The sequence below is a fragment of the Phyllosticta citribraziliensis genome (assembly GCF_038025025.1).
Source record: "Phyllosticta citribraziliensis strain CPC 17464 chromosome Unknown J3D65scaffold_1, whole genome shotgun sequence".
Classification (NCBI taxonomy): Eukaryota; Fungi; Ascomycota; class Dothideomycetes; order Botryosphaeriales; family Phyllostictaceae; genus Phyllosticta; species Phyllosticta citribraziliensis.
In genome coordinates this window covers 798,564-818,418 of record NW_027117338.1, presented here as the reverse complement: position 1 = coordinate 818,418, position 19,855 = coordinate 798,564, and the positions used below count along the sequence as shown (strand labels likewise).

At 57.6% G+C, this 19,855-nt stretch overlaps 9 protein-coding genes across 9 annotated transcripts; 7 read left to right on the top strand and 2 right to left on the bottom strand.

Annotated features, from left to right (window-relative positions):
• Positions 1-385: 385 nt before the first annotated feature.
• On the top strand, positions 386-1,608 carry J3D65DRAFT_682334 (ubiquitin-related domain-containing protein; the record flags this gene model as incomplete). The annotated part of the gene is made up of 3 exons (XM_066803758.1): positions 386-407; positions 466-693; positions 747-1,608. The coding sequence occupies 3 exons, from the start codon at positions 386-388 to the stop codon at positions 1,412-1,414; spliced, it is 918 nt and encodes a 305-aa protein (XP_066659509.1). The 3' UTR covers positions 1,415-1,608.
• A 453-nt stretch (positions 1,609-2,061) lies between these two features.
• J3D65DRAFT_609066 (NADP-dependent oxidoreductase domain-containing protein) lies at positions 2,062-3,556 on the top strand. Its single transcript, XM_066798650.1, has 3 exons — positions 2,062-2,151; positions 2,241-2,391; positions 2,465-3,556. The coding sequence occupies exons 1-3, from the start codon at positions 2,120-2,122 to the stop codon at positions 3,317-3,319; spliced, it is 1,038 nt and encodes a 345-aa protein (XP_066659508.1). The 5' UTR covers positions 2,062-2,119; the 3' UTR covers positions 3,320-3,556.
• Positions 3,557-4,339: 783 nt separating this feature from the next.
• Positions 4,340-4,847, top strand: J3D65DRAFT_609064 (uncharacterized protein; the record flags this gene model as incomplete). The annotated part of the gene is made up of 1 exon (XM_066798649.1): positions 4,340-4,847. A coding segment is annotated over exon 1 (329 nt), but the record flags the coding sequence as incomplete, so codon positions are not given.
• A 628-nt stretch (positions 4,848-5,475) lies between these two features.
• Positions 5,476-7,383, bottom strand: J3D65DRAFT_673034 (major facilitator superfamily domain-containing protein; the record flags this gene model as incomplete). Its single annotated transcript, XM_066803520.1, has 3 exons — positions 5,476-6,407; positions 6,465-6,901; positions 6,989-7,383. The coding sequence occupies 3 exons, from the start codon at positions 7,381-7,383 to the stop codon at positions 5,476-5,478; spliced, it is 1,764 nt and encodes a 587-aa protein (XP_066659506.1).
• A 701-nt stretch (positions 7,384-8,084) lies between these two features.
• On the bottom strand, positions 8,085-8,915 carry J3D65DRAFT_11870 (uncharacterized protein). Its single transcript, XM_066793804.1, has one exon. The coding sequence runs from the start codon at positions 8,724-8,726 to the stop codon at positions 8,265-8,267; it is 462 nt and encodes a 153-aa protein (XP_066659505.1). The 5' UTR covers positions 8,727-8,915; the 3' UTR covers positions 8,085-8,264.
• A 1,746-nt stretch (positions 8,916-10,661) lies between these two features.
• Positions 10,662-13,139, top strand: J3D65DRAFT_11753 (uncharacterized protein). The gene is made up of 2 exons (XM_066793795.1): positions 10,662-11,575; positions 11,632-13,139. Exons 1-2 carry the CDS (start codon positions 11,020-11,022, stop codon positions 12,879-12,881), a joined length of 1,806 nt encoding a protein of 601 aa, XP_066659504.1. The 5' UTR covers positions 10,662-11,019; the 3' UTR covers positions 12,882-13,139.
• Positions 13,140-14,712, top strand: J3D65DRAFT_11787 (mitochondrial 37S ribosomal protein uS7m). Its single transcript, XM_066793796.1, has 3 exons — positions 13,140-13,666; positions 13,755-14,123; positions 14,187-14,712. The coding sequence occupies exons 1-3, from the start codon at positions 13,397-13,399 to the stop codon at positions 14,640-14,642; spliced, it is 1,095 nt and encodes a 364-aa protein (XP_066659503.1). The 5' UTR covers positions 13,140-13,396; the 3' UTR covers positions 14,643-14,712.
• A 561-nt stretch (positions 14,713-15,273) lies between these two features.
• On the top strand, positions 15,274-17,208 carry J3D65DRAFT_609050 (uncharacterized protein). Its single transcript, XM_066798648.1, has 3 exons — positions 15,274-15,886; positions 15,940-16,164; positions 16,220-17,208. The coding sequence occupies exons 1-3, from the start codon at positions 15,506-15,508 to the stop codon at positions 16,706-16,708; spliced, it is 1,095 nt and encodes a 364-aa protein (XP_066659502.1). The 5' UTR covers positions 15,274-15,505; the 3' UTR covers positions 16,709-17,208.
• A 582-nt stretch (positions 17,209-17,790) lies between these two features.
• J3D65DRAFT_643411 (FGGY family of carbohydrate kinase) lies at positions 17,791-19,839 on the top strand (the record flags this gene model as incomplete). Its single annotated transcript, XM_066802085.1, has 3 exons — positions 17,791-17,954; positions 18,192-19,353; positions 19,573-19,839. The coding sequence occupies 3 exons, from the start codon at positions 17,791-17,793 to the stop codon at positions 19,837-19,839; spliced, it is 1,593 nt and encodes a 530-aa protein (XP_066659501.1).
• Between the last annotated feature and the right edge of the window lie 16 nt (positions 19,840-19,855).

The window sequence follows — 19,855 nt, the reverse complement described above, 5'->3', positions numbered from 1 at the left end:
GTGAGCTCGTCAACGTCGAGAGAGCGAGGGATGGACAACGGCTGAGTGGTGGACACAGGAGGACTTTCCCAGGTGACTACCTACTGTACATGCTCTGGAGTAGTACTCCTTCCGATAGAGCCTGGCCGCCGCTTCCACAAGCTTCCAGCCTACCGGGCTAGGCTGTGTTTGTCACCGCACCGCTGCGGCCCTCAGTCAGCAACCTGGACCTGTGCCCCCGCCACCCTCGCTGCCCAGCCCAGCCTCCACCGCCGCATCCTCCTGCTTATAAGCCCTTCGCCCTCTCGCCGCCCTCCCTCCCCACGACACTCTCGCACCACACCCGTTCAACTCGTCCAACAACCTCCTGCCATTTAACCCAAACTACTACCCGTCAACCGCAACCATGCAAATCTTCGTCAAGACCCGTAAGTCGCCGCTGCATCTCCCCGCTCGCCATCTTCACCCCGCTGACGTGCTCCCCAGTCACCGGCAAGACCATCACCCTTGAGGTCGAATCCTCCGACACCATCGACAACGTCAAGTCCAAGATCCAGGACAAGGAGGGCATTCCTCCTGACCAGCAGCGTCTCATCTTCGCTGGCAAGCAGCTTGAGGATGGCCGCACCCTCGCCGACTACAACATCCAGAAGGAGTCGACTCTTCACCTCGTCCTTCGCCTGCGTGGCGGTATGCAAATCTTCGTCAAGACGCGTAAGTTGCCACATGCTCTTCTCACCTGCGACTTCCACTGACAGCTTTCTCAGTCACTGGCAAGACCATCACCCTCGAAGTCGAGTCCTCCGACACCATCGACAACGTCAAGTCCAAGATCCAAGACAAGGAGGGCATCCCGCCTGACCAGCAGCGCTTGATCTTCGCCGGCAAGCAGCTCGAGGACGGTCGCACCCTTGCCGACTACAACATTCAGAAGGAATCCACGCTTCACCTGGTGCTCCGTCTTCGCGGAGGTATGCAAATCTTCGTCAAGACCCTCACCGGCAAGACCATTACCCTCGAAGTCGAGTCGTCGGACACGATCGACAATGTCAAGTCGAAGATCCAAGACAAGGAGGGTATCCCGCCCGACCAGCAGCGCCTGATTTTCGCCGGCAAGCAGCTCGAGGACGGCCGTACGTTGGCCGACTACAACATTCAAAAGGAGTCGACTCTGCACCTTGTGCTCCGTCTCCGCGGTGGTATGCAGATCTTCGTCAAAACCCTCACCGGCAAGACGATTACGCTCGAGGTCGAGTCTTCGGATACGATTGACAACGTCAAGTCCAAGATTCAGGACAAGGAGGGCATTCCTCCGGACCAGCAGCGCCTGATTTTCGCAGGCAAGCAGCTTGAGGACGGCCGGACCTTGGCGGACTACAACATTCAGAAGGAGTCCACCCTGCACTTGGTGCTGCGTCTCCGTGGTGGCCAGTAGAGGGATATCTGATGGACGATAATGGGTCGGTTTCTGGAAGGCACAGGCGTTCGGGATGAGGCACCTGCGGGTGGCTCAAGATAGTCAATTCATGGAGCCTACGGGCTGAGGCTTCGGCCTCTTCATTTTACCCTTCATCAACTTTTGCAACAACGATCCAAGACGTGATCGCGATGATGTGTGTGGCAGCCCTACCCGCGTAAATAGAGTTTTTGACGTCACTTCGGGGACTGTATTCAAGGTATCCTAGGTCCAAGCGGCATTTCTTCCGAGCTTAATTGACAACATCAACGAAACGTTCAGCCGCAGGCACAGTTTTCCAACTACTTCGATCACGCAAGGGACAGCGACGAACCCCTGGGGACTGCAACGGTGCAGAGCAGCATCATGATGGCACAGACCGGCAAGTCGCCAGCGCTGACATGCTGCCAGCAAGATCGCTCTGGCGACGACGGCAGATTGACAGCTAATCTCAGGCGAGCTTCCTGTCTTGAGAAGCTGACGTGCGGAGTTGAGCGGAGAACAATGACCCACGACGGATTTAGTACGGGGATAGCTTTGGCCTAACAGCGGAGCATCTGGTCACCAACGTCAGCAGTGCAAGGGCGCTGTTAACTACTTAAAACCTCCAACAGACATCAGGTTGGCTCCACTCGCCAGCAATCACAACTCCACCTCGAATTGAAACACCAAGAAGAAACCACAATGGCCGCCGAAAACAAGATGGAATATGTCAGGTCGGTCCCCCTTGCCCCACCGCTCTATCCCTCGTTTGCCGCAGAGCCCTCAAACCGCTCGAATGGGATCCTGACTGATGGTTCAACAGACTCGGCAAGTCTGGCCTCAAGGTCAGCAAGGTTATTCTGGGATGCATGTCGTACGGCTCTAGCGACTGGGCGAAATGGGTTTTGGACGAGGAGGCGGCCTTGCCTCTGCTCGAGCACGCCTACAAGAATGGCATCAATACTTGGGACACTGTGCGTTCAATCGTCATGGAGGAGGCTATTGAGAACATGGAATGCACCGTACTGATGTTGCTCTCTCCAACAGGCAGACATCTACTCGCACGGCCGCAGCGAAGAAATCGTCGGCAAAGCTCTGCGCCAGTACAACATCCCGCGCCACCGCGTCGTCCTCCTGTCCAAATGCTACTTTGGCGTGGCCGATGACGGAAAGCAGACTCCCATCGCGGCTGCGAGCACCAACGACGGCGAATTCGTCAACCACGTAGGCCTGTCGCGCAAGCACATTCTCGACGCAGTGGACAAGAGCGTGGCACGACTGGGCACATACATCGACGTACTCCAAATCCATCGGCTGGACCGTGACACGCCAATGGAGGAGATCATGAAGGCGCTCAACGACGTCATCGAGTCGGGCAAGGTGCGCTACATTGGCGCCAGCAGCATGGCGGCGTGGGAGTTCCAGATGATGCAAACCATTGCGGCGCGCAACGGCTGGCACCAGTTCATCTCGATGCAAAACTACTACAACCTGCTGTACCGCGAAGAGGAGCGCGAGATGATTCCCTACTGCAAGGCCACCGGCGTCGGCCTCATCCCCTGGAGCCCCATCGCCCGCGGCGTCCTGGCGCGCCCCTGGGACAGCCGCGGCACCACCCGCGAGCAGACGGACAATTTCCTCAAGGCGCTCATCCGCTCGCGCGAGAACGAGGTCGACAAGACCATCATCGACCGCGTCGAGGAGATTGCAAAGAAGCGCGGCGTCTCCATGACGGCCGTCGCCACGGCCTGGGTCATCGCCAAGGGCGTCTCGCCCATCATCGGCCTGGGCTCCAAGGAGCGCATCGAAGAAGCCGTCAAGAACTCCAACTTCAAGCTGCAGGACGCCGACTTTGCGTACCTCGAGGAGCCTTACCTGCCGAAGCAGATTGCGGGATACTAAGGGGAGACACATGCATGGTTGGGAAAGCGGAAGAGTCATTCTACTCCTCGTGGTATGGACCCTATAACGTGACATTTGCGATTTGCATTGGTTCAGGACCCTGAAAAGCAACCGTGGTACCAGAAACGGACCCTTCCACCTGCCAGGAACGGTAGGGGGGAAGAGACCGGTCAAAACTTTTAGGGGGACCAGACGACAGTCAAATGTATGTTGAAAAACAGAATTCTACCAATCAAGTTCAATCTTTTCGATTCTTGTTTCGACCGTACCGTTCCAACCGAACCAACAACACCATCGTGACATGTGTTCTATCACGCTTCTGCCCTCGACCAACGCAAAACTGCAGATTTGCCGACACCTGCTCATCGACTCGGCGGAACAAAGTCTGGTAGAAGAGTGAAGGTATCCAAATATGCACCGCTTCCCCTGTTTACCCTTCGAATCAACAGCACAAAATCTGGTACGATGAGTAAAGCATCCCAATGCGCAATGCTTCCCGTATCTATAAAAATCCACAGGGGCCCTCTGGCAGGCCCTTCTTTTCCCTTCAAGCCTTTCTTCCCTTTCTCCTCACACTTTCCAAGAAAACAAGAGAAAACGAACCAGCGAACACAGCTACAAGGCGAACTCAACTCAACTCAACTCAACTACAACGCCAACACCACCTCCTCTGCTCCCGACTCGAAAAAACAACTGTAAGTACGCTCCCTCCTACCTTGTTCTCCTTTTCACTCTGTTCTCCCTGTCGCCGTGTTCTCCGCCTCGCCTTTCTTCCCCCCTCGTCACTAACGTCCCAAAGTCAGACAAAAGCAAACGAGCAAGCTCAGCTCAACTCGACGACGACGACAACGCCAACGCCAACACCACCTTCCCACCCAGCTCAACAACAAACAACTCCTCCGGACGCCACCAACCTCACGTCCATCAAAATGTCGATCACCCTGGGAGGAGCGTCCACCGCCCTGTCGTTTTGCTTCCCCTTGCTCGGGTACCTCGCGCTGCTTGCTGTCTTCCTGCTCTTTTTGGCCGTCGCGGCCCTGTCTGTGTGTGCTGGAGTCAGTGTGGGGATGCTGTGTGGTGCGGAGATGAGGGGGGAGAGTGATCTGTTTGTTGAGGGGGAAGACGTGAAGGAGGAGAGAGAGGACGAGTTTGTGTTTGTTGAGAAGGGAGATGTGGAGATGTTGTTGTAGATGTGGTGGTTGAGGTGGATTTCTTTTTTTTTTTTTTTTTCCTTTCTTTTGAATGCGCTTTCTGTACAGTTGGTTCAAGGGACGATGGCGACGACAATAACGACAACGACCACGACGCCGACGACCGCGACGCCGAAGACTACCACCATCACCACTACGCCCACACTACACTCCCATTACCACGACATCAACGACTTCAACGACATCAACACACTACCACGACATCAACGACCCAGCTTACGCAATTTGATTTTTCCTTTTCTTCTATTCAATGTTCCTGTCTATGTCTCTATAATCTACTTCTTCTCCGTTCTCAAAAAGGGGTATGATGAACGCCCACAACCAACAATGCTAAACCAATTGTGACTCGTCATCAATCATACCGAGAAGCGTGACCCAAACGCTCCTTCTAACGTGCCGTGATCCATCATCGTTCATCCATGACATAGGGAGGCAGTGCGGTTGTGGTGGTGCGCTCGTGACGCCACATCATCCAGGGTCTCCGATATCGGTCTCCTCGACTCCCGGTCATGGCTCCGCTCCGCTCTGCTGCCGTTTTCTGCTATGTAGTCTGTGCGGCTCTTCCTGTTGCTCCTCGCTGCTTCGTGTCTGATCTGGTCTGGGTTGTGGTTAATGTCTAATAGGAAGATGGGTTGTGTCGCTCGATTTGCAATCTGTAAGCGAAGAAGGAAATGCTCTACGAAGGAAATAGGAAATAGATGGAATGGGAAATGCGAAGAATGGAAACGGATGAGAGAGGCATGAGAGAGTTACGAGATGAAAAAGATAAAGAGAAAGAGAGATGAAACAGGAGATTATGTGAGAAATCACCAGCAGCGCTGGTCAGTAAGAGGGCAGGCAGTCTGCCTGTCTGTCTTGTTCGCATCCGCTCGGCTTCTGTTTCTCCGCATTACACGGCAGAGGAACAAACAGGGGGACGTTCCTCCGCATTCATCGAACAAGCCATCACTGGCGACGCGCACCCGCCGTCTCCTCAACGGCCCCCGTCTCTCCCATCGGCTGCGCGCTCGCCTTCGGCGCCTCCTTGCCCTCCGGCGCCACCGAGACGCTGGCACGCGGCGTCTCGGCATCAGCGGCACCATGCTTCTCCTGGTCCTTCTCGTCGTCGTCCTCCTCGGGACCGACCTGGGTGACCGTGGCATCGGTGGCAGCGCCGGTTCCGGGCTGGCCCTCCTCGTCCGGCCGCGTCAAGCCGTTGTCCTTGACGAAGAAGCAGCCCAAGAGGCAGAGCGCGACGAACGGCGCCAGCGTGATGAAAACCGTGCGGCTGGCGTGGGCGTACGCGTCGTGAATGGCGTCGCCGTCGGCGGCGCTGTACTGCGAGTAGTCGGGGCTGGTGTAGGTCGAGTCGGCCAGGCTCTTGAAGGCCGGGGGCAAGGCGCCCTTGAGGCTGTTTTGCAGGACAGCCGCTGAGATGGCGAGGCCAAAGGCGCCGCCCAGCGAGCGCAGGAAGTTGCGGTTGGAGATGACGACGGCGCGCTGCGCCTTGGTGCAGTGTGCCTGCATGGCGACGAGCGTGGGCTGGAAGATGAAGCCCACGGCTGTGCCGACGATGCCGCTGATGACGACGATGGCGGCAATGTGCAGCGTGCGGTCGTATAGGGTGAGAAGGGAGGAGCCGATGGTCCACAGGATGAAGCCGGCCCAGATGATCTCGCCGTACCGCTTGTAGTGCGAGATGTAGAGGCCGGTGATGATGGAGAAGAAGGATTGGCAAAAGACGATGGGGATGGTCAGGATGGCGGAGAGCAGTGGCGTCATGTCGCGTACGTTCTGGAAGTAGAGCGGCAGGTAGTACAGGTAGGCGTAGTAGACGGCACCGAAGAAGAAGTTTTGGAGGAGCATGACGGCCACGGGGATGTTGCGGAAGAGGGCCACTGTTTGCATGGTCAACATTACTGTCTTGATGATTTGGGGTCTCGAAAGCTTCTTACGCGGCATCATGGGCAGTGAAGCTACCTTCCACTCGACTACGACAAAAGCCACCGCGCACACGCCGCCCACGACCAACATGGCAATGACCAGCGCGCTGTCCCACGCAAAATAAGATCCACCACCGGAGATGGGAATCAAGATGAGGATGATGGCCGCCGAGCCCGTCAAGATGCCCCAAAAGTCAATCTTCTTGACGTTTTCCTTGAAGTCCTCGGCCGGCATGGACGATGGTACCATGAACCAGTTGATGATTCCGCAGACGGCGGCCACGGGGCACACGAGATAGAAGAGACCGCGCCAGGTCGAGTGCTGCGCAAACGCAGCGCCCAGCAGTGGACCTACCATATTGCCCATGCCTACCATAGCGCCGAGGATGCCTTGGTACCGGCCGCGCATTTCGAGAGTTACTACGTCGCTGACAATCATCATGGACAGACTACCGGTATCGATGTAAGCTCAGGGTGTTTGGTCCAGGAGGAGGGGGAGCATTCGGTGGTGCTCGAGTGGTGGGCCGATATCGTACCTGGTGATGCCACCGCCGGCAACGCCTGCTAGGCCGCGGAAGAAGTACAGCATGGTCGAGTTGACTGCAAGTCCGCATAGCAAGTCGCTGATGCAAAGCAATGCCAACGCCGACACGTAAACCAGCTTCCGTCCAAATAGATCGGACAGCCGTCCGTAGAGCACTTGGAACACGGTGTTTGCGATCAAGTTGGAGGTTCCGGCCCAGCTAATGGTGTTCTCGGCATTGAGGTCCTTTGCGATGGACGGAAGCAGCACGCCGAGTCCATTTTGGTCAATGAAACAGACCATCAAGCTCAGGGACATGCAGCTGAAGACGATGAGCAGCTGCCGGGTGGGCAGAAGATTCGTTTGGTCGTGAAGGCCGGCTTCGACATCTTTTTGTTTCGCTGTCATCGGGGAGGAGGTTTAAGGATGGTCGACTAGATTTAGGTATGGTGGCTCGCCAATGCTAGAGCCTTGTGGGTAGAGGTGCTCAATGAGGAGAGTCGCGTGCAAAGAGAAGTGCACGCTGAGATAGGCATGGAGCTGTCGACAAAATTCTTCTCGAAGGACTGAAGGAAGTTTGAATTGTAGAGAAAATTCAAACGTGATTGACGAGGATAGCTGGACAGTATTAAGAGAGAAGAGAAGAGAGAGAAAATTAAAAGACGCGCTTCTCGTCCTGGTGGTCTCCTCTCGCTCGGATCAGCTTGCCGTGGTGCAGAGCATGGCCCCGGTATCGGTGGGTACCGCTGGTGGCCCACGGACCAGCAGTGGTGGATCGTCAGTGTCAGCACATCTACGAATGCAGTACTTGGCTGCGTCCTGGGGAGGGGCGGTCTTCCTAATGCAGGACAATGCGGTACAGACGGCACCCAGAGATTGCGGGGAGATCGAGCATCCGTCTTGATCAAGTCTGGGGATGGAAACGGCCATCGCTCTGCTTCAATGCTGTGATGCCAAAGCGAGCATCTCGGCAGATTATTGCTCATGCCCACTCAGGACCCAATCATGTCGTTTTCAAATGGGATACCGGTGGTCTTGAGCAAGACGGACACGTCAGGACAGGACAGATCCATGTCGGCGCCGTGCGATGAGCTCAGAGCTGAGCCCAGGGCACAAGGGCGTAGTTGTCGCGCGAGATGTGTGACTCGTTCTAGCGTGCCGTTGACCAAGGTTGCCACACTGTGGCGACGACGGCAAAATTTTCCAGCAGCCACATGGCCAAAAGGCGTGCCATTTGGAAACGACTATAGTGGGGAAACGGATTTCTCTGCGTCCAAAAATTGAGAATTTCAAACGAGGTCGACGAGGGAGATTTTGTGCTGCGGTTGGCTGCGCGGGTCGAGAGGCTCAAACTTGCTTCCCTCCGGCCTCGGCGATAAGCAGTCCATGCGGCGAACCAGGCTGGCGGTCCGCACCGTCCTCCAGAGCACACGGATACGACGACATCGTCTCTTGCCTCGAATGCTTGCGACTCTTATCTGCGATTTGCCGTTGATTTGATTGGCTGCGACGACGACCAAATTGTTCTGCAGACAGGCTACGGTACAGGCTAAAGCGGGAAAACTGAACAGAAAGTGATCAATGTTGAAGACTTGCGTCATTGTAGAGGAAATGAGATGGTCAAGAGAAGAGGTGACCAAACCCCAAAAAGAATGGCACAGAAATTCTGGACACGCATAGAAAAAGTGGATGCTTGGTGAAAGTCCTGGAGCCGTGTAAAGTGCTTGCAGAAGGTGAGTCCAATGACTCATCGGGACTTGCGAAGTGTCATTTCTCTCCGCGGGCAGCGACTCTCGAATGACATTGCCCTGACGAAAATGCTCATTTCAAACCGTCAGGTCCCTGGATACCTCATTTGACAAGTTCCCCTTTCGAGGCGTCTGTCAGCCCCGCCGCACGACAAACGGCGCGGTGCGCGCCGCGTCTCACACGGCCAAGAAGGTAGCACAACAAACGACTGCTTCTTGATGTTGCACGAGAAGCACGGTACGGAATGACGAGCGCACAGTCTAATACACCAGCTAGGACCGACCCGTCTGTCCTATGCTTTCCTTGCTCCCAAGGGGTTAGTCGCCACATGCACTAAAGCGAGAGCGGACGTAGTCTCGTCATATTGCGTGCTTGCCATGCATGTTTCCGCGCATGCTGCCGTTGGCGCTGCTGCTGCTGCTGCGGTTGACGGCCCGGATGCTGTGCGTAGTGCGCGGGATGGTCAACTACAGCACAGTCGACGGCCAGCGAGCGGTTGCGGGCAGCAGAGAGGGGAAGACTGAGTCTGCTTCAAGGAGCGAGTCGACTATTTTGGGGCAAAGAGATGCACCAAAGACGTGCGCAGCGACAAAAATGAGGAGGCTGGGGACAAGTGGACCGGGATTGTACCAACAGCAAATGAGAAAGACAAGAACCTAGACCGGGGAAGCGAGGACAGCGCAAGGCACGCGGTACGTACATCCGGTCGATTGGCAGCGCAGTTGGCAGCCAGCGAATAACACAAGACCACCTGGCGCAACGGTTCAAACACGTACACTAGTAGCCTTGTCAAGGCCGGGAGCAAAAGACGAGATGATGCTTCATGTTTGGCTGGTGGCGAGTTTCTGGTTTCAGGGCGGTACCACGTCCATCCGCATAGCCATGCAGACGCAGGGGCCTGTCAAGGTCATGGACGAAGAGGAAGAGAGACAGGAGTGAAGTGGGATTAGGGCTCGCCCGAAAGAAGCTTGTCGTGGAGCCCAAAGCGTGCAGGCGGGGCACGAAACCATGTGTCGGGGGCGCTGATGGCGAGTGGCTAAGCTGGGGACGGCGCCGGCAGCGATGAGGGCGACGGCATGCATGGACGTCGATCTGGGCGGGCTGCGGGAATTAAAATGAGGTGCGACGGGGAGGAGAGGAGAAGTCGGCGGATGCATGAAATGGACATGGAGATGGAAGAGAACGGGAGGGTGAGGCCGCTCCCGCGCTTTGGGCCGGACCACCCCAAGGCATGGAGCCTCGACCCCTGCTCGCTGGCGCTGATATGTATCCGGCCGCGATAGTGAACCTTATCTGCGCCGCTGCCACCATCACGACGACGACGGAAATAGAGTCGACGACAATTGTAGGCCATGGCAGGCTTCGTGCGGCGATTGACAAGGCGCCGTCTTGGTTTCTCCTCTGCTCTGCCTGTTTGCGAGTCCCCTGAGCTACTGCCCAACGTCGCAGGTTCGTCAAAGGGTCTCTGGTCTCCGCATCTAGCGCTGACTCGCGGCTCCTGACAAGAGGGGTCACCTGCCCTTCAGCCCTGCGATAACCACCCACGGCCCAATGCTCGCGCATCGCATCACATCGCATAGCGGTGCCAGGAAATCGACACGACAGTCTCGCGGGCTCGACGCGCGACGTGGTTCCTGGCAGCGAGAATAGAGAGGCAGCGAAAGCAGGCAGGCCACGGCAAGGGAGAAGAGGCAGACGAGGGAGCCGGCCGCGTCTGGGCTTCCCCTCGTTCGGATCGGCGGTCAATGTTACAGCTTGAGCCCGTTAGTCACCTGGGCAGCGTGCAGCAGCGTCATTGGCGACGGGCGGCGGTGGCTTACAGTCGAGTGGAAGATTACGGTCAATACAGCGGGGCCCCCTATCCCATCTGCTGGACTGGGAGAATTCCGAACGGGCACCGTGGTGGGTTGGTGCAGGTGTAGCGCCTTGGACAGACGCAAGGGTGTGCCCCTCGGCTGATTGGACCACGGCCCCAGCCACCCACCTAGTCCCAGAGAAGTCACCTCGACAGCTCCCGCAAGTCGTCCCTCTACGTCTCCAACCCACCTGTTGCCCTATCGCCCGAGATCCTCTTCCGACTCGAAACTTTGAGCTGTGCAATGCCTCATAGGGCTCCTACACTGATCCCGACTTACCTCTGCAACGACTGCGACTTTTCGACTCCCTGCTCCCACCACCACAACCACCTGATCGCCGCCAAGTCCCGCCGCTGCGTTTGCGACCCGCTCCGCATTCGCCGCAACACCATCCCAGAGCCCCTCGACCTTTGCGACCACCAGAGCCCGCCGACGATCCATGCTTTACGATCGAGGCAGCATGACTGCCTTGCGCACCGAAGATCTTGAGGATTTACTCGCCTCGCGCCCTTCGCTGGCCGGCTCCGTCGACGACTGCTACGACGTCGATATTGCACACCACCGCGCCAACCGTTCCCCCTTCTTCGGCATCCCATCCACCCACTCGGGCTTTCGATCAGAGGAGTCAGAGCCCGACGAGTCCGACAGCGCCGGTCCGTGGTCGCCGCCTGCCTGGCGCAAAGCCGGCAGCGGCTGGTATCGACAGCACCTCGCCGCAGGCAGCCCCTCGCGATCGCGCGAAACCAGCCCACAGTACGAGAGCGCCGGCGAGGGCGACGCGACCATGGCCGCCAGAGTTCCTCTCCCAAGAAGCCCGTTGAAGCAGACACCGCGAACCAGTCCGGATCGCGACTTTGGTATCGATGCGCGCATCAAGGAAGACGACGGCGAAGACAATGACGACACGCCGCAACGCGCGATTGCGCCTCGCCATGACAAGAAGAGGAGGGATGATTCTGCGCAGCCTAATGGAATAGCCGCGCATGCGCACAACTGTACGTATAGCCCCGCTGTGCAACGCGCAATCGCATGCGCTAAACCGACCACGCAGACATTCGCCTTGCCGTGCGCGCAGAAGTCCAGCATCGAACCGAGCCTTACGAGGCTGCTTGCTCCTGGTTGTACGGCAACTTTCCTTCGATTCTCAAGTCGCGTTCATCGACGTTGTTGGCCTTGCTCGTGGCACTGCTCTCCCTCTTTGGCTTGCGCCTTCTTTTGCAACCGCCCCAGGCAGGCCACGTCCCGGATCTCGTGAAGGTTGCGGGCCTCGCCAAGGCTTTTGAACCCTTCATCTACTACAGCGAAAACGGAGTGTCGCAAATAGGAGACTTGCAAGAGACGGGAGTGGCGGTCTGGGATCTCGGAGAAAGCGTGCGCCTGACGAACATGACATCGGCACCCATCATAGTTAAGGAACTTGACGAGCTGAGCGAAAGCCTCAAGACCCTCTCGGTAGAATTGACCAAATTCTTTGCAAACGTAGACGGGGACGTCGACAGGTATTTTTTGTCGCACCTCTGGCTTGACCCCGGGCCAATGATGCTGACGCCGCGCAGTATTCTCATAGTCATGGACTGGGCCAAGCGAGAACTCGCGCACATCCAGACCCTGCCCGACAGCACTTTGGGGTCCGTGTTCGGCAATGTCCACCGACTGCTGTCCCGGATAGGGCTCCTGGAGACGTCGGGCGGCGCGCCAACGGCGATTGGAGCCGTCGTCAAGGAGCTTTTCGGCCAGACTCAGCCGCAGCAAACCAAGGCGACGCTGCAGCGCACCTTTAATGAATTCCTCAACGTCCTCGAGGAAAGCATCAATAATGAGTTGACAGCCTCCACTGCCCTGTTCGCCCTGTACGAGACAATTGATCGCCAGTTCCTAAATCTCCAGCGCACCGTGCTTCGCGAAACTGACCAGCAAGAACGCGAAGAGGGTGACCTTCTTTCAAGTCTGTGGACTCGGCTTATGGGGGCCAATGCTTCCCGCCTGCGCAAGTACGAAAAGAACCGACAGTTGCTAGCATCGCTGCGCGCCCGCACCCTGCTCAACAAGGGTGCTCTAGGCGATCACCGTGCGAAGCTTCAGCAACTCAAGAGCAACCTTGAGATGCTTCGCAAGCGCCTCATCAGTCCCCTACTGCGCAGCAACGAGTCAAGCACCCTGGCAATCGAGGACCAGATCAAGGGCCTCGACGGCTCGTACGAGTACCTCCACGGCGTGCGCGAGCGGCAGAAGACCAAGGTCATGGGCTTGCTGTATGGACCCAGCGAGAAGATTTTGGTGATTGAGGGCAACTCCTCGTAAGTGATCTCGGCGCCACGGAAAGTAAGGATATTCGTCATATGCATAGCATCGGATTGTGGCGTCCGGAGTAACCGAGAAGAGGAGTTCCTGGTCATCCGTCCATTCCTTCGGAGGGAGTTTGCAGAGTTTTCAATCGGGCAAGGCGTTGACTGCGAAGGCGTCCTTTTGGTTGTTGGGGCACGGTTTTCTCTTTTCTTCATCGTCGCATGGTGACGGCAGTCCGGTCTTTCATGGCGGATTTCTTTGTGCATGATAGCGGCATTGCAACATGCGTCTCTGGGAACCTGTCATGCTGTATGTCTTGGTGTCAGCATAGACGATGTATAGACGAATTCAACTCTTGAGTGCAAGTCTGCAAGACTCTGAGGTGGTTGATCGGAGCGGGTCTGTTGTTAGGTAAGGCAGGAAGGCCAAAACGCGGAATTTTTGCAGCCCGGAACAACCCATGCCCCGAGTCGCGTTGCCCCAGATCGATTCCTGGTTTGCGGAGAACGGAGACCAGGACACCACGCACCATGCCACCTCGAACCAGTATCATTGCCTCAGCAAGGTCGCTTGCATTGCGACCCAAACCGGCGGTGCCTCAATGGCACGCTGCGCGCTTCGCGCCTGTCGTGCGGAGAGGCTTCGCCGACGACTCGAGCCAACCCAAGAACGATTCCAAGCCGGAACCAAAGGGCCCCAACACGGACCCGTTGCCCCACGTATCCGAAGAGGCCAGGGACATGGCAAAGATCCAGGGAAAGCAGTCTCCAGAGATTGAGCAAGGCACACCGATAGACGAAGTAGGTGGAGGACTTGGACGAGGAGCTCGGAAGACGCTGGGACGCAAAGCGGACGAGCAAGGAGACGGCTGGCTGACGGCGTGAGCAGGTCATCAGGAAGGACATAGAAGCGCAAAAGCATCTCCCAAAGGTTATGCGGGATAGCCTCAAGTCGTCAGCACCAGGTGGCAGCCGGTCGTTTTCAACTAGCGCCGTTGCCCGGCAAGAGATGCAAGAGTCGGGACAGATGGAACCGCCAGCCGACGAAATGCTGCCAGTCGAGTTCCCAAACGATACGGGCGTCCAGGCCTTTTCTGAGAACCGCTTCGTCACGCCCTTGAACGAGCATGGCCTGAAGTTCCCACCGGTGCCCATGCCAATGCCGGCCGAGGATAGGCTCAAGAGCCGGCAGGACCCCGTGGTGGAATTCTTCACAAACATGATGATGAAGCACGGCGAAAAGGCGGCTGCCGAGCGTGTGAGTTGTCGCGTCAACAACCGTGTTCCCTGTCAGCAACTCTGATCGTCTCTTGATCTACAGAACATGAATTTCATCCTCAACCACCTCCGCACAACGGCTCCGCCAAAGCTCAACCCAGCGACCCCGTTGCTCCCTGGAGCCCCACCTCCATCGCACCTCCCCCTCAACCCGGTCCTCTACTTGACCCTGGCTGTGGACTCGGTCGCGCCGCTGCTCCGGATCAAGAACCTCAAGGGACAAGCCGGTGGTGGACAAGCTCTCCAAATGCCAGTGGCGCTGAACCAGAGACAAAGGAGGAGGGCAGCGATTGAGTGGATCATCACATCGGCATCTAAGAAGCGGGGCAAGGGCAGTGGAAAATTCATGTTTGCGCAAAAGGTCGCGGAAGAGGTGGTCAGCGTGGTTCAGGGCACAAGCAGTTGCTGGGAGAGGAGGTTGAACTTCCACAAGCAGGGTGTGGCGGCAAGAGCCAACTTGACGGCAGGCAGCGGACGCAAGAGGCAGAGCAGGAGATAGGCCAAGGCTGATCAGTACCAGGATGGTTGATGGCTTGTACGGATATAAATTCACTCCATGTATGAGATCGGGCTGCGTGCGATGTTTGGTCGGGCAATGGGATTCCAAAAAGCCCTCGGTATACCTGCGCCCAGCACTTTCAGGCCAAGCCTTGATAACGCATCCCATGGCAGCGCAGCAGCACATGTAGGGGTAATGCGACAGAAGGAGGCGCGACCAGGGTAGCGTCAGCACCTAGAAGATTCCAGGTTGGAGACGAAAGATGCGCACGTGGATTGGCTCCAGGGGGCGAGCAAGTGACGGCGAATTGGGAATGCGTTTCGGAGACCGGGGGTGGCAGGGCGAGAATTGCATTGGTGTCGACATCACAATGTTGGATGGGGCTTTTCGTCATTGGGTGGGGACGGGCGAGATCTTCTGCTGCGTCGAGGTTCCATCATCTTGATCAAAAATCAAAAATAATCATCGTGACGTTCCCGCACGTCACAGCTGTCATCCGTCAGTGACGAGCAGTGGTTGGCGGGAGGCCGCAAAACCTTGGAACAGACATGGATGATGGTGGATGTTGGTCAGGTACCCATGACGTATAGCCAGAGCTATGGCCTCCGACGCATCCCACCCCAGCCTCGCCGAGTGAGGTGCCCTCAAGCTCCGGCCTAGGAAGCTTCACACGTCTCATAGCTCCCATCTCCACCGCTGCCGGCGCTACCGCTTTTTCAATCCGCGTCCTGTCTTGACCTACACTATTGTTTGTTTACCTTCCTCGCTCCTGATTACTCATCCCGAGCAAACATCGCCATCACCACCTCTGCAGCTCAATCATCGCCTCTACCCACCAGCTTCCCCGCATTTTGTCTTGAACCATGTTGCGCAACCCGGCCTCCCGCACCATCTTCCGCACCCTGAGGTCTGGCAACGCGCCTCACCTCAAGAACACGACTCCATCTGCCGCGACCTTTACCCCTCCTCTCACCTCGAAGCTATGCACGTTGACCAGACGGCCTCAAGCTGGCTCGACGCAGGCGTTGAAGCCGATATCGGCTGCCGCGACGCGGTACCAGCGGTACTCGTCGCCCGTGGACAAGATTGATGTCGAGAAAGAGAAGAAGCTTGCAAAACAGAAGCTGGAGCCGCATCCGGAGGAGGTGTCGACGACGTCCACAATCCACCCCATCTTTTCCGAGGCGAAGACGCCGGAGCCTGAAAAGGACCCAGACATGATGCAGGGAATGAAGTCGGACATTGTGAGTCGGAACGAGTTGAACAAGTGGTTGCAGGCGCTGACCTGGCATTGCAGAACACGATCAAAGAAACGTTTTCGTTGAAGGAGGTGCCGCACCAGGCATACGTGCTCGGAATGGCGGGCGTGCTGCCTTATCTTGCAACGTCGCTGTCGACGGTGTACTGCGCGTACGAAATCAACCACGGGGCAGACGGATCCGCCATCAACCTCCTTTCGCCCGCTAATGCCGAGCTATTTCTTCACATACTCGAGCCGCTGCAGGTCGGGTACGGGGCAGTGGTAAGTTTCGCAGTTGCATCGGGTCAAACGCGGGGGGGCTGACCAAGGGCGATAGATAATCTCATTCCTCGGGGCCATCCACTGGGGTCTAGAATGGGCGGGCTTTGGCGGGCAGCAGGGCTACCGTCGGTACGCGATTGGCGTCTTTGCGCCGGCGGTCGCGTGGCCGACGATCCTGCTGCCAGTCGAGTACGCACTGATCACACAATTCGTGGCGTTCAACTTTTTGTATTACGCGGACGCGCGGGCGACAGTGCGCGGCTGGACCCCGTCGTGGTACACGACGTACCGGTTCGTGCTCACGTTTATTGTTGGAGCGAGCATCGTCGTGTCGTTGATTGGCAGGGGTCAGATTGTGGAGAAGGTCGGCAAGCTGCCGAACCCGGTCGATCGCGTGCTGCAGTTGAAGGAGACGGCCGAGGCGGCGCTGGAGAAGGAAGAGGCGGCAAGGCGTGCAGCCATTGAGGCTCGGGAAGCCGGGGCCAATGTCAAGGTGCCAGGTGGGGACCCCGAGGTGCGCACCGGCATGGATGAGGAGGAGTAGGAATGAGCAGGAGGAAATTATTGTTGGGATTGGAAATGCTGGCCAAAGGAACAGACGAGACGGGGAGAGGGAGAGGGAGAGGTGGGGTGGGGGGTGTCAACTGGCCCCCGCGTCGCGTCGGGGGGGAGGAAAGGAGAAGGCTCTAGACTGCTTGGGCAGGCATTGGGCATCGTGAGTTTGCAGGCGAGGTGTCGCGGAACAGCCGAAATGGGATGGGCGTTGGGGGATTGCGGCGCTTGGGGATGCGGAGGGCAGGGCGGTAGATGTTCTAATGTGGCGGATGAGTCGACGGGAGTGGGAGAGGACATGTAGTCGTGCGCTGGCGCCGTCGCAATCAATGGTTCTAGCTCGGTCGAATTTTTAATTGGGACACGAGGGAGCATGGGCAGGTGTTCACATGAGGAGTCTGAGATTTTAGCTGGACTGTGCCTGGGGTGTGAGGGAGTGCCAATGCCCATGGTGGCATGCCATGGCAATGCGGCACCGCGGCGGGATGGAGGTTGCGTTGCTGCAGGTGGGTCGGCTAACCTGCCCTGCCGGGCGCCCCGCAAGTAGTCGCAACGCAAGCAGGCGGAGAAGCTGGAGTCTGGAAAAAGGGTGGGGACCGTGAGCACCTGTGAAGTCACACCTTTCCATTCCCGGGCACAGCTTACGGCCACGGCTGACCATTGCTCCGCCTCCATGGCTTGTTCCACGATGCCCGTCGTTCCTTTCAGTGAGCTCCCCTTCAAAAGCCCGTCGACGGCACGCCCTCGACCCTCTCCCTCGACACCACAACCCTCTCGCTCTCTCTCTCTTCCAGCATTGATACCCAACCTTTTTCCACAGTTCGCCCTCCCTCCGCCAAAGCCTTACCCTTACGTCTGGCCCGCCACCACCAACGTCAATTTATCCCATCTTCCGCCTGCTATAACTCGACCTCTTCTTTTCACTCCTCCACCACCACCACCACCTCCTCCTCCTCCTCTCACACAATGGCCGCCGTCCAAGTCTCCAGAGACGACCTGCCTTCGGGCCCCATGCCGCACAACATCTCCCAGATGCAGCACGCCGCCTCTGAAATCAAAGCCCGCCGCGGCAGCATGCGCATGCCGCGCAGCGTTTCCTACGAGAAGCGCATGGAAAAATTCTTCATTGGCTCCATCGACCAGGGAACCACCAGTTCGCGCTTCATCATCTTCGACGGCACCGGAACCCCGGTGGCGAGCCACCAGATTGAGTTTGATCAAAAATACCCGGAGTCGGGGTAAGTCTTGCATGAACACTTTTTGCTATTTTTTCCCTCGCCTCGCCCATCATGCACCAAACGTGCGCCGGCGACGTTGCCAGTCGCGCGCGCATGGCGTCTGTTCGCTTGTGCCTAGACGTTTTTCGTTTCGGCCACCACCTGCCGCTCCTGGCAACCAACCCGCCCGCCCGCCTCCTCCACGCACTACCGTTACGCCACGTCCCCCACGCTGACATGTGACCTCCCCGCTACCAGATGGCATGAACACGACCCTTATGAGCTTGTTGAATCCGTCCAAGAGTGCATCGACCTCGCCACCGAGAAGTTTGTAGACCTGGGCCACCAAATATCCGACATCAAGGCCATTGGCATTACAAACCAGCGAGAAACCACCCTCGTGTGGGACTGGGAAACGGGCAAGCCGCTCCACAACGCCATCGCGTGGCCAGACACTCGAACAAAGGGCCTGGTTCGTGAGTTGCGCGAGCGGGATGGCGCCGACCAGCTGTCCGAATACTGCGGACTGCCCTTGTCCACCTACCCATCGTCCGTCAAGCTCGTCTGGCTGCTGCGCAATGTCCCCGAAGTCAAGCGCGCCTACGACGAGGGCCGCCTGGCTTTTGGCACCGTCGACACCTGGCTACTCTACAACTTGAACGGCGGCAAGGAGAGGGACATCTTTGTTACCGACGCCACCAACGCCTCGCGTACCATGTTTGTCGACCTCGAAAAGGTCGAGTACAGCGAGAAGCTGCTCGGCTTCTTCGGTATCGACAAGAACAAGATTAAGCTCCCAAAGATTGTGCCGTCCTCGTGCTCCACATCCTTCGGCTCAATTGCCACAGGCTCCCTCAAGGGCATCAAGATCTCTGGATGCCTTGGAGACCAGTCCGCTGCCCTGGTCGGTCAGCAGGGCTTCACCCCGGGCAGCGCCAAGAACACGTACGGTACTGGATGTTTCTTGCTCTACAACGTTGGCGAGAAGCCAGTCATCTCGCACCACGGCCTGCTCGCCACGGTCGCCTATCACTTTGGTCAGGAGCGCAAGCCCGTGTACGCCCTCGAGGGTAGCGTTGCCGTGGCTGGTTCTGGCGTCAAGTTCCTCATGAACAACCTCGGCTTCATCCGCGACTCGGACAAAGTCGGCGAGCTGGCATCGAGCGTCGAGAACAACGGCGGCACCGTATTCGTCACGGCCTTTTCGGGTCTATTCGCACCGTACTGGATCGATGATGCCAAGGGAACCATTTTCGGCATCACGCAGCACACGCAGCGTGGCCACATTGCGCGAGCGACGCTTGAGGCGACGTGCTTCCAGACCAAGGCCATCCTCGACGCCATGGAGCTCGACAGTGGACACAAGTTGGCGGAACTCGCCGTCGACGGTGGCATGAGCAAGAGCGATCTATGCATGCAGGTACGTTGTTTTCCCTTCCTTGCCTAGCGACCGACTGGCGGGGCTACTGGTTGCCTTGGTCATTCGTTTCGTTTCCCCGTTCTTGTCGCCCTGTCGATCCACGCGCCAGAGCACTCTGTTCCCCACCTAAATTCCCCACCCCCACATCCGCCCTTCCGGCGCTGTCAGACCACGCCTCTCTTGGCTCTTGGAACCGAATGCTGACGCCTATCTCTGCAGACCCAAGCCAACATCATCGGCATCCCCGTCAACCGGCCGTCGATGCGCGAAACCACGGCGCTTGGCGCTGCCATTGCCGCCGGTTTCGCCGTTGGCATCTGGCACGAGTTTGAGGAGCTCAAGGACATCAACCAAAAGGACCGCGTCATCTTCGAGCCCAACATCACCAAGGACGCCAGCCAAAAAATGTTCAAGAAGTGGACCAAGGCCGTCGAGATGTGCCGCGGCTGGCTCGACGCCGACGAGGGCGACCTCGGCGAGTACTAGATGCTGCCATCCATCC

Bases quoted from the DNA above. Each gene is read 5' to 3' on its own strand.
- J3D65DRAFT_609050 (XM_066798648.1), top strand. From the start codon at position 15,506: ATGTTGCGCAACCCGGCCTCCCGCACCATCTTCCGCACCCTGAGGTCT. The intron at 15,887-15,939 runs GTGAGTCGGAAC...CTGGCATTGCAG, and splicing joins AGGGAATGAAGTCGGACATT to AACACGATCAAAGAAACGTT. The intron at 16,165-16,219 runs GTAAGTTTCGCA...CAAGGGCGATAG, and splicing joins AGGTCGGGTACGGGGCAGTG to ATAATCTCATTCCTCGGGGC.
- J3D65DRAFT_11870 (XM_066793804.1), bottom strand. From the start codon at position 8,726: ATGAGTCATTGGACTCACCTTCTGCAAGCACTTTACACGGCTCCAGGA.
- J3D65DRAFT_11753 (XM_066793795.1), top strand. From the start codon at position 11,020: ATGCTTTACGATCGAGGCAGCATGACTGCCTTGCGCACCGAAGATCTT. The intron at 11,576-11,631 runs GTACGTATAGCC...CCGACCACGCAG, and splicing joins AGCCGCGCATGCGCACAACT to ACATTCGCCTTGCCGTGCGC.
- J3D65DRAFT_11787 (XM_066793796.1), top strand. From the start codon at position 13,397: ATGCCACCTCGAACCAGTATCATTGCCTCAGCAAGGTCGCTTGCATTG. The intron at 13,667-13,754 runs GTAGGTGGAGGA...CGGCGTGAGCAG, and splicing joins AAGGCACACCGATAGACGAA to GTCATCAGGAAGGACATAGA. The intron at 14,124-14,186 runs GTGAGTTGTCGC...CTTGATCTACAG, and splicing joins AAAAGGCGGCTGCCGAGCGT to AACATGAATTTCATCCTCAA.
- J3D65DRAFT_609066 (XM_066798650.1), top strand. From the start codon at position 2,120: ATGGCCGCCGAAAACAAGATGGAATATGTCAG. The intron at 2,152-2,240 runs GTCGGTCCCCCT...ATGGTTCAACAG, and splicing joins AACAAGATGGAATATGTCAG to ACTCGGCAAGTCTGGCCTCA. The intron at 2,392-2,464 runs GTGCGTTCAATC...TCTCTCCAACAG, and splicing joins GCATCAATACTTGGGACACT to GCAGACATCTACTCGCACGG.